A 14,105-nucleotide genomic window follows, 5' to 3' on the forward strand; every position below is an offset into this window, starting at 1 on the left:
GGTGGTCTTGAGAAAAGTGAGGTCTCTGATACCTCACCTCCTAACGACCTGAAAAGGTTAAGTTATTGCCTTTACCTTTTTATCTATACATTTTTTTAAAACCCTGACCAATCATTTGTTTAGCCTCCACAGACATACGATTGCTCATCATTGTCATCTCGCCACCTCTTCAATGAAATTATTAGAACCTGTTAATCCCTCTATCCGATTATATTTGTTCTTCTGTCAATCGACGTTAGTGTCTGTGCACTGCTCACCTACTTGAACAACATTGAAGTAATCAAGCATGTGTCTGTCAATTTTCTCTATTCATCCACATTGTGAGATGTTTGATCACACACTGCCATGTGAGAGAAACTCTCGGCTGAAGGTGCAACTCGATGACAGTTTTGTACTTGTATCAGCCATCGCCACGGGTGTGCAGTGAAGCCGAACATGACGAGTGTGAATACTCTTTCCCCTCCACCCTGTTTTATTTTTGGAGGGGTGGGGGTTAATGTCTCAATAGCACTTGCCTAGGTTGCGCAAGATCGCACTGACTCACTAGCCGACTAACTGACTCACTCCCATAAAAAGCCAAAAGAGTTAGTCGAGGTACACGAGACCTGTCACCAAAACAATATCAGAGGTAGATGTGAATAGACAAATCCCAAGTCCTGAAAGTTTATAAATAAATTGTCCCATTGTCCCAAAGTATGATTAATTACCATTATTTCCCAATAACTTTTGCACTACTGATTATACTTACGAAATTTTGTCTTTGTAAAATTAATTAATTCCATTAAAAACTTAGAGTGCTAGGTCCACAGTTCTTTGGAGCTCTGAAACTATTTCCAAAATTTTATTTTTGTAACATATATATTTATTTATCGTGATAAACAATAAAACAGATTAATATTGAAGCATTAATGATTTACTAAATGAACTTTATTAGTTTTCTTTGTATTTTCTGTCTACTCACGAAATCTACGATTTTTCCCCATGTTGGTTATATTTACTGGGCCGACATATTTGACGAGGGATCCGCAAGAATGACTCAGGTATTGTCATTGAGGTATTAGTGCGCATGCGCGCGTGTGTGTATGTGTGTGTGTTTGTATGTTTGTGTGTGTGTGTTAGTGTGTGTGTGTGTGTGTGTGTGTGTGTGATATTAGTTTAACAGTTTAACATATAATAAATAAGTTTAATTATAATCTTTGTTTACGTATATAATTTGACGTTGACTAGCTGCAAATCGTCAATTTTAGAAATTTATCTTATTAAAAATTAATATTTTTTAGCTCCTCTTCTGACATTTTTCAACCGTTTACTTTCAATAGTTGTATTTTATCCAGTTCAGTGACGAGAGAAAGCTTTATTCTCTGTTTCACATTTTAATTTTTTTTACATGACATTAAAGTGTGCGGGCCATTCTTCCTTAAAGGACACCGTAGTTTTTAAAAGCAGTGCCGGTAATCTTACCTTTAGAAACACCAGCGGCACAGCCCACATTTTGGCAAGTCCTTGAATGGTGGATGTCTCCATGGCGTAGTCCAGGAATGTTATCTCTTTCTTTTCTTTTGTTTCCATTTTTCTTTCGTTCTGTGGGACCTGTTCCTGAGTGTCCCTCTTCGCGGCCATGGGACCCACCCTCAACGAATCTCGGTCGAATGTGTTCATGGTGGGCTGCTGAGAATTAGATGAACAGGTAAGATACACACACACGCCCACACTAACGATCCTACCCCCCCCTCCCTCACACACACAAGCGCACTCACAAAGAGGGGGGGGGGAGAGAGAGGGAGAGTTAAGATATTCAAGCTGATAAATAGACGAGACGCACAGATATGTTATTTGCACAAGAACTTAGACCTGGATATCCTAGATAAAAATCAACACACATGGAGATAATAGAGATAATAATTTACAACAGAGATAAAAAGTGAAGACTGTGTGTATGTGTGTGTGACAGGCCCTCACATGTGCGTCCAACACTCACACAGTCGCCCGGACATTGGCGTGTTCTGTTTTCTTCTGTACAAAGACAAGTATATCTGCCTCTTTCAGGCCCTGTCTATGTTTTAATTATAAAAAGAAATATTACAGCACTTGCTGCTTACAAATACACGATAAAACTAACGGAAACAAAATCTCACTTCAATCCCACCAAAGATTATATGGTTATATGTTTATATATGTCTAACTAATCGAATCAAATCAAACTTTATTGTCTGTACGAGGAAGTCCAAGACAAATTTTTCTTTTGCTCACAAGCACGTCATACATACAAACATAATATATATATAGATAACATAACGGGCAGACATTCAACACATGCACACCTACACCTTCTCACACATACACGTGAACCTCCTAAGATGGATGCCAGGTAATATTGTGACCTACTAGTCCCTGTGCCTCTTATTTAGGATGGTGATAGCTGCTGGCATGAAGAACCTCTGGTAGGCAGTGTTTCTCACACGTGACACTTTGTAGCGCCTACCCGAGGACAACAGGTGAAATTTGGGATGAAGGTGATGCGATGTGGCATCTTTCTGACTACAAGTCCCACAGTGGCAGCTGTGATGTACCAATAATTATATTTGCCCGGTGGATGACTCTGGCCAGCCTTGCCTTGTCTTTGACGAAGAGGTGACCATACTAGGCGGTGATGTTAAATGTGAGGATGCTCTCAAGAAGGGTTAGGCGTATTACGTCTCATTTACCAGTCAACAGTCAGTTGCACCTGAAGAATAATGAGAATTACTTGGTCACGTGCTCACAATGTCCCTGTTGACCAACGCTCACACTTGAAGCTGTGTTGTAGTCACTGGGGACTGACGTTGTCTGAATCCACAAACATATAAAGACATATATATATATTCAAACGAATATCCGAGAAAAGACGGCGCCTCTAGGAGACAGGCATTGAACTCCAGCCCCGCCTCTTGTGGACGGGCGACCTCACCTTAGTTCTCTGTTTGCCGACGTTTGGGTCAACAATATCGAATCCGTCGAAGTTCACTCATTTAATGAAGCCTTCATGGTTCAAAACATCTCTTAGAATTAGTTGTTCCTAGGGTTAGTTACTTCTAGGGTCGCTCGTAGGGTCGTTTCTTGCACCTTACTAATAATTTTTTTCCCTGCTTGTAGGCTGACTTCACCACTCGAGTCTCTATGCAAGTCTTCCAGTCAGATGAAGAAGCATCACCCAGAACTACAGCACATGTAGTCAGGGGTTAGTTTATTCAAGTTCCAAAGATGTAATATTTTGTTCTTACTGCAAAATTATTTAGCAGAAAATCTGTCTCATCTCTCCAGGAAGTTGGACCAAAGGGTGGAAAAAACAACACTTTAACTATGCTGTTTTCATATGAAATATAAAAGAAGCTAAAGGCGAGAAAATAGAAGTTTAAAGCCTCAGTTTCATTACTTTCATCACCAGGACATAAATTAATGAAATATGTTATAACTGGTTCACATTTTGTCGGGAGACAGACTAGCACCGGCCCTGTCATTGTCCTCTGTGGCTTCGAATTACTGCTCCTATCTGTTCATCTGTGTCCTCCGTTACCTACTCGCATGAGATTATGTCAACATCCATCACAGAAAGCTGCATTTACCAACAAGAAGGAGGCAGAGAAGAGTTTAGGAAACTTACTCGTACTGTGTACCAGGCGGCGACATAGTAATATCTCCCCGACATGTGCGAAGGGTGGTTTGCATACATGGACGAGAGCTGGGACCGTCAGACCAGGCCACCCGCTTGAAGACCAGGACTGGAAGTAACTCGAGATTTCAGGAGAGTAGTGAAGCTCGATTCACTGATGCAGTCTAGCATATCAGCTTTCTGCTAACTGGGTTAGTAGAGAAATGTTTTTGTTTCAGTAGAGAACTTCAGTCAAAAAAGTCTGAGATGTGGGCTTTTGCTGGCGAAAAAGGTTTTGAACATAGGAGCTCCTCTCATACACTCGGATTTCAGACGTGTTTTAAAGTTTTTATATGCCTTTGTGATTGTATATTTGTGTATGAATGTGTCTATATGTTTGTCTATGTGGGCGTTTACTACATGCACGTATGCATTTACGAAGGCTGGTATGCAAATATTCAAATTTTAGTAGGCATGCATATATTATGGCAGATACCTACATTTTGTGTATAAAAGAGCTAGTCACATACAACATCATCTCCACTGGTCGAAAGAAGTAGTCATCGCGTTGAAGTACCCGCCTCACGCTACCTACCCGTGAAACCACAAACTTGTATTACTAAACTGTTGGCAGACGATTTTCTTCCAGTTAACTACTAAAACGATGCAGAAGTGTACAAAGCTTCCGGTTTATTCACATTTCAGATTAACTACTAAAACGAGGCATGAGTATACAAAGCTTCCGGTTTACTCATATTCATTGTTTAGGCTCGCCGAGACTAACAGTGGAGAACTTCGCAAGAGGCTAAGCGTTGGTCTTGGCAGACAGCAGTCCATCTATACACGTCCGTGGTGAAACAGTGGTGTCCGGTGAAAATGTTTATACGGTTAATGTGTCCCAGTTAACGTGCGTGGGTTTTTCTCCACATGAAAAGACCGAACTCTTCTCGAAACTCTGCACTCACTCGCTGATACTGCTGTTCTCCGCCTCTGCTGCACCGTGCCGCTTGTCGCTTCGAATTAATGCCGCTTCGATTGCTGCAAGTCTCTAGGACAACATCACTGTGTTGCCATGCGTGACAGGAGTGCCAGACAGGACATACCTCACGACTCACGAGAAAAAAATCTCTGAGCAACAGCGTCCTCCATTGCCTTACCTTCAGCTACCTCCACACCACACTCACACTTCACAAGAGTAAAAGACTCACACCTATCAACTTACACGTTTGGGGTACCCGTATTTGACGTAGTCGGAGCCGTGTGTCACGAAAGGATGATCGTTGTTGTACATCATTGGAAGCTGGGACTGTCACACGAGACCTTCTGACCGAACACCAAGGTTCAAAGTACTTCTCGTGTCCAGTCAACCATGTCGCAGGGAGGGCGAGGCTGGCACATGTAGAGTCATTAGATGAGTTCAATCAATGAGGCAAAGTCGAATGTAGGGCTTTAGTTTAAGAAACAGACTTATGCGTCAAAGCTGATTCCAAACACTTTACAGTGTGTGTGTAGTTCCTCAGTACCTTATGCTATAGTCACACACCAGGTGTGCTGTTAGAAGCTTGCGGTTGACATTTGAACTGAAGTAAATGTCTCGCTTGATGTCCGACTTAATTTAACTTTGGATCTTGTTACCTGGAGTAACCTGAACAGCATCTGCACAAATATGACAACCTCAGTTCCCCCCCCACCCCACCTCCAAAAAAAAAAAAATGGAAGGGCACGAGTGCAGAATGAAACCAGAGGCACCACCCACAATATCTTTCCATTGGACAGCTGATAATTAGAGGACACGTGGTAGGCAAAAAGAAACATGTCGAAGGTCACTAGAAACAGAGAATTAAAAGGCCAGAAACTGTCTCGGAACAACACACTCAAACTTGCTGCTGACAGACAAACTGAAGGTCTCTAGTGGATGCCTTATATACCAACTAGGTACTAAGAGGTCTAAGAGAAGCTTACAGAAATATCAAGGAATAGTTCATTAGAAGCATACTAATACCCAGCATTGCTCGGGACTGATTACTGAATTAATTTTGTGACATAAAATACTTCAACGAAATGTCGACCCACTAGCCTTACCGACCTTTTCCAGCCAAGTGAAGTAATGCCAGAAATTATTTGTTCTTGGATGGTTGCTTCATCGGTGTCAAAATTAAAAAAGCTTAGGAATAAGTAAACGAAACCAATTTACAAACATTTCATATCCTGCTTTATGTGTGATGTAATCAAGGAAATCAATGTAACTTGCCATTACACAAGTCAAATTTTTTAAAAAGAAATAAATATTTAAAAGAAAATACTGCTAATATTTAATAAAGACTTAAATTAACATACATAAAATGGACATGACATCAAAAGACAAATGAATGGATGAAAATAAAGAAAACAAAGGCAGCTGTTAAGTTTTCCATGTTGTTTAGTTTTGTTAAAGCCAACAACATTTTAGATGAACCTTGTCCGTTATTGCCGAAGTGCAGCTTGTCATAGTACTGACGACAACAAACGACAACAAGCTGAGAAAAAAAACTTCGATTAAATACAGTAGAATATATTACAAATATAAACACATACAAGAGTACTGCATCATCTGTGTTCAGCGTCTAGTCGCTGTGTAATTTTTATTTTGCAAGTGGCTGAAGTGGGAAAAGAAATGCCGAAGATCAGGATGACACTTGTTTGTCCTTTAGGTTCTATTTTTGTGCATGCTTCATTCATCACAGTTGCTAAATACTCGGTAAGACAGTTCCTACTCGAACGCCAAGCAAATATTCTGCAAGGATAAGAAATATTTGTGTTGCAGCATTTCCGGATATTGTATCTATGATATTAATTACACAGACAGGACCACAGGCATTGTAGTCCTAGTCATCTGCTCAACCTCCGCACCAATAATTATTTTTCATTCGGAACTCTTAGTTTCATGCTGCTTGCCAGGGAACCACCACTTGATAAAAACTTTATTTTTTTTTTTCACATCATTTTCGATATCATTGTATTATATGAAATAATGTGCGATTGCTATCACCCTGTGAAGAAAGTTCTATCCCTATGAACAGCGTTCAGTACTAGAAAAGCGAAATAAATGTTTTAAGAATCAAAGCTCCGAGACTTTCACATCTGGAGTTTGAAAAAACTTTGGAACATGTAAGTTATTAATTTTCTCAAGGTTAATTTTTTCTTGGACACTGTCTCAGGGTGTCAGAGCTGATCCCACCCGGTTAATATCTACATCTGAGTGAAATCTGTGTACAACCTGTGTAACGGGATACAACATTAGTTGCTTGCTGACCAGTTGACCAATGCGCCACAAGAACCCGAGATTTTAGAGGGTCCACCTCTGTGTGGGTTTTTAATGGAGAATTGGTTATAACGAGAATCCAGGTAATCACAAGGTGCTGTCTGTTTGTTCCACAACTTTCTGTGATATCAGAATTCGATCCTCCAGTCAGTACTACGACTGTTTCTCATCGGCCGTACGTCTGCTGCGATCGACCAAAGTGTTGTCCGTTGGCAAACCTTTCGTCCCACTCGTAGTGTGCTGGCTGTGGGATCTTTTCGCTGCCGAGCTTTATTCCCAGCGCATGCGCATGGGCCCGCTGACGTGACTCAGTGAAAGGGGGGTAAGTCCATTCCGCCGATGAAGGAGGTGCCAAGGGTGGACAATCTTGATCACGCATACCTCTAGTCACCGGCGTGAAGCCGACTTTCTCGTAGCTGGAGTGAGGAGGCAGACCTTGTCTTGTCGAGGTTTGGTTAGAAGGGAGGTAACTTTGAGAGGCAGAGGCGTGGTAGTTAAGTGCAGCGGCAGTTACTTCCCTTGCATTGTGGCTGTTGTTGCGATCATACAATCCTGGTGCAGCACGTCGGATGGGAATCGGGGGAGAGATTTTCTGACCCCGAAATCCATTTATTCTTTGAATTTCTTCGTCGTTTCGCGACGCGATGGAGCGAGAGTCCGGCGTGGCTCCGAGGTCAGAGGGCGTATAGTCTGGGTACAAGTCGTCCTGCGACATCAGCGCCATCTCCTGCTTCGTGGCATCGCCTTGCACGCTGCGACTTCCCGTCAGGGCCACTTCCGGGATGTAGTTGTACGCGTTGACCCTCGGCAGACCGAAAATGAAGTAAGCGTCGTCCGACAGGCCGTGACTCGACCCGTACCTTTCGCGCAAGTTCACTCCCCTGGGGAAGTGGTCCACCAGATCGGAGGAGGCAAGCGAGGAGGAGTCTGGCGACCCCGGAAACTGCAGACATTTCATGTACTCAGGGGTCAGAAATCTAGGGCCTTCACCTTGATGCAAGCAGGATATGATGCCTTCGTTGACCGACATGCGCCACATCGTCCATCGGTGGAGGCGGTTGGTCTCCCTTGTTGACAGCATTACAGCAACGGCAAACCACTCAACCAAATGAAAACCAACTCATACAAATGAAAAGGGGAAGTGGGGCAGTTGTGATAGTAGTGAATAAATTCACTGACAAAAATGTGTTCACAGATGAAATCAGCGGCCTCCGATCCATGATATGTCTTCATCATGATGTCACGATCCAGAGATGGTTACCTGAAGCAACAAGAATACATTTTTAATACATTTTATTTATTTTTATTTATTAGGTGGAGATAGCAAACCGGTCTTAAAAGACTAGAAGAAACACGAGGTAAGAAATATTATGGCGATTTCACATCATAGAGGTTATAAAGAGGCTTTGAAGTTTTGAAGAAGGCAGAAAGAATGTTTGGCCATGAATACGTGTCAGTGTATGGCAGACGGCAGAATTTTACACATCTTTTATGTAACATTTTACTTCATCCTTACACCTTGCGCGACCAGTAGGAATATTAAAGGACTTTTGCTCAACAACAAGGGAGGGAACGGTTGTCTCCGGGGAGCTCCATGCGATGTTTACCAGGTTTGTTGACTGCCGTTGACCACAAGTGTTTTTGTGACACGCAAATGAACAAATGGGTCGTTGTGTTCGGTTGACCGACTTGCTGTTCACGTGTTCGCATGTCGAGGTGATTTTCGAACACACACACTGACACACACACACGCATGTTGAGTGAGAAAAGTCAAAGAGACCAAGCGAATCTGTTTCGACATAACGGTTGCAAAAAGCAAGTTAGAGAACGAAAAAGGAGACATTCTTTTACTGAATGGAATCTCTTCCCATCATTACTGTTACTGATGCCTAAAGTACCTCCCCTACTCGTCCAACCTCCGTTGACTGCTGTACAGCGAGGACAAGGAATATCTGTGTGCAGTTCTAGTCATTGAGGTTTTATCCTGTTTGTGGACACTTTAATACACTTGAATACACTTGAATACACTTGAATACACTTGAATACACTTTAATACACTTGGTCGAGACACGTTGTTTTCGCACATCGGCGTCAGTCCTTAAATAAGGCGCTGCAAAGAGCTGAGAAAAAGCTCTTCTCTCGACAAAGAGTCATAAATGACACCTGTTATCATCCGAAGTATAGAGGAATGGGACATCCTATAACACCGACGAAATTACCTGCAGCCGATGACGTAGAGCGCACGTTTCCATGGCGCTACCCGTGGTTGTACTCGTAACCGCGGCGCTAGAGCTGAGTTTATACCTCCTTATTGTCTCTTTGTGTAACTGGATGCACGTCTAAGCATTAGTTGCTTGATGTTGGAGCATTGTACGACACGGGTATCGACTGGACTGCCTCTCACACCCGCCTTAAGAACTCCCAGGGGTGGGTTGTGTGTGTGGGAGAGAGAGATGAGGTGAGAGATATTGATTAGAAGTTTGATATTTTACAAACTGGAAAAGAAAAACGCCGGAAATGTCTGAAAGGACTGACAACAAAGTTTGCCATCAACAACGGCCCGCGGTCTTGTTTCAGAACCTTGTGATATCATTAGGAGTGAGATGAGAAAACACAATATAAGTAAACGTAGTATGGACTAAGACAAAAACGAGGATGCTATTAGAAAACTTTATTCGCCTTTTTGTTAGTAATGCAAGCTAGACACTAAACTAGTCCTTTATTTTGTTAATTTAAAAAAAATTCTTGAACCAAATGAACAGAATACATTCCCGATATAAAAACACAGACACCTTTTCTCCTTCTGTGACACACACACACACACAAAGTGAAGAACAGTACAATATTATGTAGTCTAACAAGGATGTCACATCAGAATACGAAAGTCCGTAGCACGTGATAGGCAGTGTTGTCCATAGGAATGGGAATCCCACGGCAAACGTCCCATGGGATGGGATGGGATGGGACAGCACACATTTGTAGTTCCCATGGTAGTCGATACTTGATATTGTAAAATAAATTTACGCTGAAATTTGCATTGTCAGACTTTTTAAGCACAGGAAAAATACTTTTTTATTCCAGTTTCATTATGCCATGACTTTGTTAACATGTGTGCAATGCGCAGTGTTGTCCATAGGAATGTTATTACCATGGGAATCCCATGGGAAACGTCCCATGGGATTGGACGGGATGGGACAGGCATAAATTGCCATCGGATGGGATGGGATAGAAAAATATGTCCCATGGACAACCCTGGTGATAGGTGACGTCAGCACGAGTTGGCTTTAAACAAAGTAAAAAAGTTATATGACAGTCGAAATCTAGAAACATAAGAGGTTTTCATTAACAAACGATAGTAGTAATAATTTGGTGTCTAGTTTTCTGTTGTCACAGGTGAGGCAGGCGATGTCACGTGGTAGTCACGTTTCTTTGCCCTGTGGCACCGCACGAGCAGCAGGATGACGATCTCCAGAAGCTCGCCGAGTCCCAGCACCGACGCTCCGATCCACAAGCCCAGGGTGCCGCCAATGTCAGACAGGAACCGCTCCACCTGCAGATAACAAGTGCTTGCCGGGAACACATGATAGACAGACCCCAGAGTGAGGCTAGCAATACTAAATAAAGTTCTGGCTGATGATAGAGGTGTGATGATGTGGAGAGTAGTTGTAACAAGAAAGAAGGGAAATTAGAAATGCTAATATGCGACGTGAGTGACAGCAGAGACTGAATAAATCAGTAAAAATTAAGTAATTTTTTATGGAACAGTTATTTGTTAAACTGAATAAAAGTAAGCGGTCTCTCACACAACACATACTTATTAAATTAAATAAAACTGTTAATATAAAAGTGTGTCGGGGTGCGTAATAGTCTTAGCACAAGGTTGTGTGTGTGTGTGTGTGTACGTGTGTGTGTGTGTGTATACGTGTGTGTGTATACGTGTGTGTGTGTGTGTATACGTGTGTGTGTGTGTGTGTGTGTACGTGCGTGTGTGAGTACGTATGCGTATGTATGTGTTCGCTCGTTAAGATCAAGTGGTACTTACTTAAGCACGGCACATCAATGATTACACTCATCAGTAAACTGTGAAATGAAAAACCTGTTTACTCTAATTACTAATAACAAGCGGGTAGACAAAGAACAGACCATACACACCTCATACGCAGGCTTCTCTGTGATAATGTCGTAGTTCAAACTATCATAGTACACATGTAGCCTCATGAAGGAGGATCTGGGTACAAAGAAGTTACATTTGTGAGGAGTAAACACCCTATAAATATCAGAGACACACATTAACTCCGTGTGGAAACCCCCTGGGTAACCTGCCGGTCCCAAGCCCTGATGAAGGAGGAGGGTTAGGCGCGGGGGTAGCACACCACCATGTAAAATACCCCCTGCTGCAGAAACTGCAAAACCAGAGGCCCTATGCTCCACTGGAGGTGATTAGGAACAACAAGAACATCAGAGACACCCAGGCTACAACAGGTAACATCTCAGATGACCAAAGAGACAACACATTTATAACACATTTGTGACTCATGTTTGTGGCCATTATTTCTAGCACCAATCAGGCAGAAAACGAAAGACCCCAGTAAACATTGCCAACAGCGACAACAGACTGATATAAGAGAAGGATCCAGCATCCCGTCTGAACTAAACATGTCATCATTTGGATGCTGTATGTATCATACTGTCTCCCTCTACTCTTAACCCCGACAGTTGCCCATCAATCCTTCTTAGCAGTTTCTATAATTGTAATCTAATATCGCTATGACCTAATATTTATATGATGTAACCGAAAACCCCCGAGATCCCAGTATCCATCACCTGCGGAGTTCGTAGGTATCCACGGTAAAGCTTTGGTCCTGGTAGTCACACTTGGGGCTGTGTGGGTTGACCTGACAAATTTGATTTTCGAGCTTTCTCTGTGGAAATATTCATTGCAGAGTGAAAGCAAAGTCTGGTAAAAATACAAAGCTTTATTTGGTATGTGTGTTTGGCTGCTACTTTCTTTTATGCTATAATTACACAAAAAAAGCTAACGAGCATCTTGCCATCACCATGGCAACCAATGCTGTTACTACCACTATGACCATCACGTGACACTCACCACTTCTTTAAACAAAGGCCAGGGATGACTTGTAACGGTGGCTTGGTAAGTAGATTCACTGGAAAGAGAGGAGGACTGACAGGTACATTTATGCACATTTTTTTTTCAGTTGAAGGAAACTGAGAAATAGACTCGAAAGAAGTGCGAATTAAGTTTGTACAGGATCAGGAATCAGATAAGATAAGAATGGTGGTGTTGGGAGACGTGCTTAGTGAGTTATCATCGTGGTCTTGAGGTATTAGCTTCTTAGAATAACGATTAAAAAAAAAGAAATATTTAAGCTTGGAAAGAAGTATACGCCTTTAAATGTATGGTCTGACTATAGAAAAAAGATTGTAAAATAGGAAAGACATAGGTGAGGGTAAACAGTATGTTAGACGACTTCTGATTTTTAAGACTTTTTACCTCGGATTATATTTATATTTACCAAGCCTGTTGAGGTACCCGTGCTGGTAAATCTTCTCGCCATAGCTAAAACCTTCATATTTATGACCTCCCCAGCTAGTAGTTTATCGGTAGCAGCCCTCTCCATAGCTTTGTCACAGAAATTGTTTAGATGGTGGAATTAGTGATTGATCTAACAAACAGTAAACTAAAATAGCATCTCCTCCCTAAAAACCCCATAGAACCACAAAAGAAGACGAGAATGAATGCAGAGACAAGCAACAACCCGCACAGACATCCCAACACACAAACATTTTACACCCCAAACATTCTAAAACACACACACACACACACACACACACACACAGTGGTTACACTAAAACTTCTACCAACCTGCATGGCTTGGAGCAGGCGCAAGGGTCATTGCCGTTGTTAAGACCGTCGTAATAATTATCAGAAAACGAGTCCAGACAGTCAATCTCTGCAAATGACAGCAGAAGAACGGCAAAAAGCAAACAGTTGTAATCTCCATTTTAGATAACACACAAGAAGTGTAGTCAAACAACGCTTAGTTTCATCTTATTTTGATTCTTTTTATTACTGTTTGTCTTTTGTATTCGTTCATTTATTCGTTCGCTCATTTGTTTATTTTTTTTTCATTTATTTGTTTCTTTGTTTATGCAACTATTCATTCATTGACACTTCTATGTTTTAAAGCCTGTCTCGCTTTGTGATCTTTTGTTGCCACGCGCTTTCTCTGGAGCAGACGACTCATCTGATCCTGCTGCACACTGAGATGCTGTGGCCAGTCGGACAGAAGGACTCAAGAAGTCCGACCTCAGCAAACATGTGAAGTGAATATAAGTGTGTGAAAATAATATCATAAACGCGTCATAATGATTAAGATTTCACCTTCGTCTGAGCGGCAGAAGGAGTCGTTTAAGAGAAGAGCAAAGTCATCTTGGAGTGGAACACACGAGCAGTTTTGCAAAACGGCCGTTTTGATGCACAGATCACGGCATCCCTATAATGAGAAAAAACAACAACAACAAACAACAATAATAATATTAACAATAACAATAACAACAACAATAATGAAAAAAGCAAAATTTGTAAAGCGCATACTCACACTCCTAACGAGAACTTAAGAACAAGAACGAAACATGGACAGAATACGAGGGACAGGAAAACAAACAAATAACATGAAATATAAAAGAATAAACACCCGTACTAAAGGAAGAACAAAATAAAATACAGAAAACACAAAGAGGAACCAAAAAACAAGAACAACAGGAAACGCGTGTTTTTGGTTCAGTCCTCGACCTTTTTTGCAGTTAACTGGTTTTGTATAAGACAGAAGAAAAGGCGGCATACCTCAATCGTGTAATTGTTGCCAGTTTTTTGTTTGTATTCTTCACCGTTGTCACAAGAGCCGTAAGGTGGACCCTGGCTGTTGACATTTACCTAACACAAGACAGAATGTCATAAGAACTTTCTTAAGATCGTGTGGTTGGGTATCATTATTTGTAAAATTTAAAAGGTGTCAAAGGAGAAAAAAAAAACCAACAATTCGAACAGTCATCATGCATATCACTAGAATACAATATTTTCTTTGACTTTATTATTCAACAAATCCCTTTGAATTTCATTCTAGAAAACGTAATTGCTACACACTATCACATACA

At 41.5% G+C, this 14,105-nt stretch overlaps 2 protein-coding genes across 6 annotated transcripts in view; both read right to left on the bottom strand.

Moving 5' to 3' along the window:
- LOC112574146 (acid-sensing ion channel 2-like) overlaps nucleotides 1–14,105 on the bottom strand; it is a 52,316-nt gene that overhangs the window by 26,532 nt on the left and 11,679 nt on the right. Inside the window, exons 2-3 of one of the 5 annotated variants that reach the window (XM_025255020.1) lie at nucleotides 4,851–4,868; nucleotides 1,462–1,665 (exon numbers count right to left, since the gene is read on the bottom strand). In XM_025255020.1, the coding sequence (XP_025110805.1) occupies nucleotides 1,462–1,665; nucleotides 4,851–4,868 (222 nt within the window). Of the gene's footprint in view, nucleotides 1–1,461; nucleotides 1,669–3,640; nucleotides 3,831–4,850; nucleotides 4,869–14,105 lie in introns of those variants that run through there. The other 4 variants (XM_025255018.1, XM_025255019.1, XM_025255017.1 and 1 more) reach the window with 4 other exon arrangements.
- Nucleotides 10,069–14,105, bottom strand: part of LOC112574144 (acid-sensing ion channel 2-like) — an 82,654-nt gene continuing 78,617 nt past the window's right edge. Inside the window, exons 9-15 of the mRNA XM_025255015.1 lie at nucleotides 13,795–13,884; nucleotides 13,333–13,444; nucleotides 12,814–12,901; nucleotides 12,037–12,094; nucleotides 11,754–11,851; nucleotides 11,082–11,157; nucleotides 10,069–10,479 (exon numbers count right to left, since the gene is read on the bottom strand). Coding sequence (XP_025110800.1) covers nucleotides 10,303–10,479; nucleotides 11,082–11,157; nucleotides 11,754–11,851; nucleotides 12,037–12,094; nucleotides 12,814–12,901; nucleotides 13,333–13,444; nucleotides 13,795–13,884 — 699 coding nt within the window. The 3' untranslated portion in view covers nucleotides 10,069–10,302. The remainder of the gene's footprint in view (nucleotides 10,480–11,081; nucleotides 11,158–11,753; nucleotides 11,852–12,036; nucleotides 12,095–12,813; nucleotides 12,902–13,332; nucleotides 13,445–13,794; nucleotides 13,885–14,105) is intronic.

Source organism: Pomacea canaliculata, linkage group LG10 (assembly GCF_003073045.1).
Source record: "Pomacea canaliculata isolate SZHN2017 linkage group LG10, ASM307304v1, whole genome shotgun sequence".
NCBI lineage: Eukaryota > Metazoa > Mollusca > Gastropoda > Architaenioglossa > Ampullariidae > Pomacea > Pomacea canaliculata.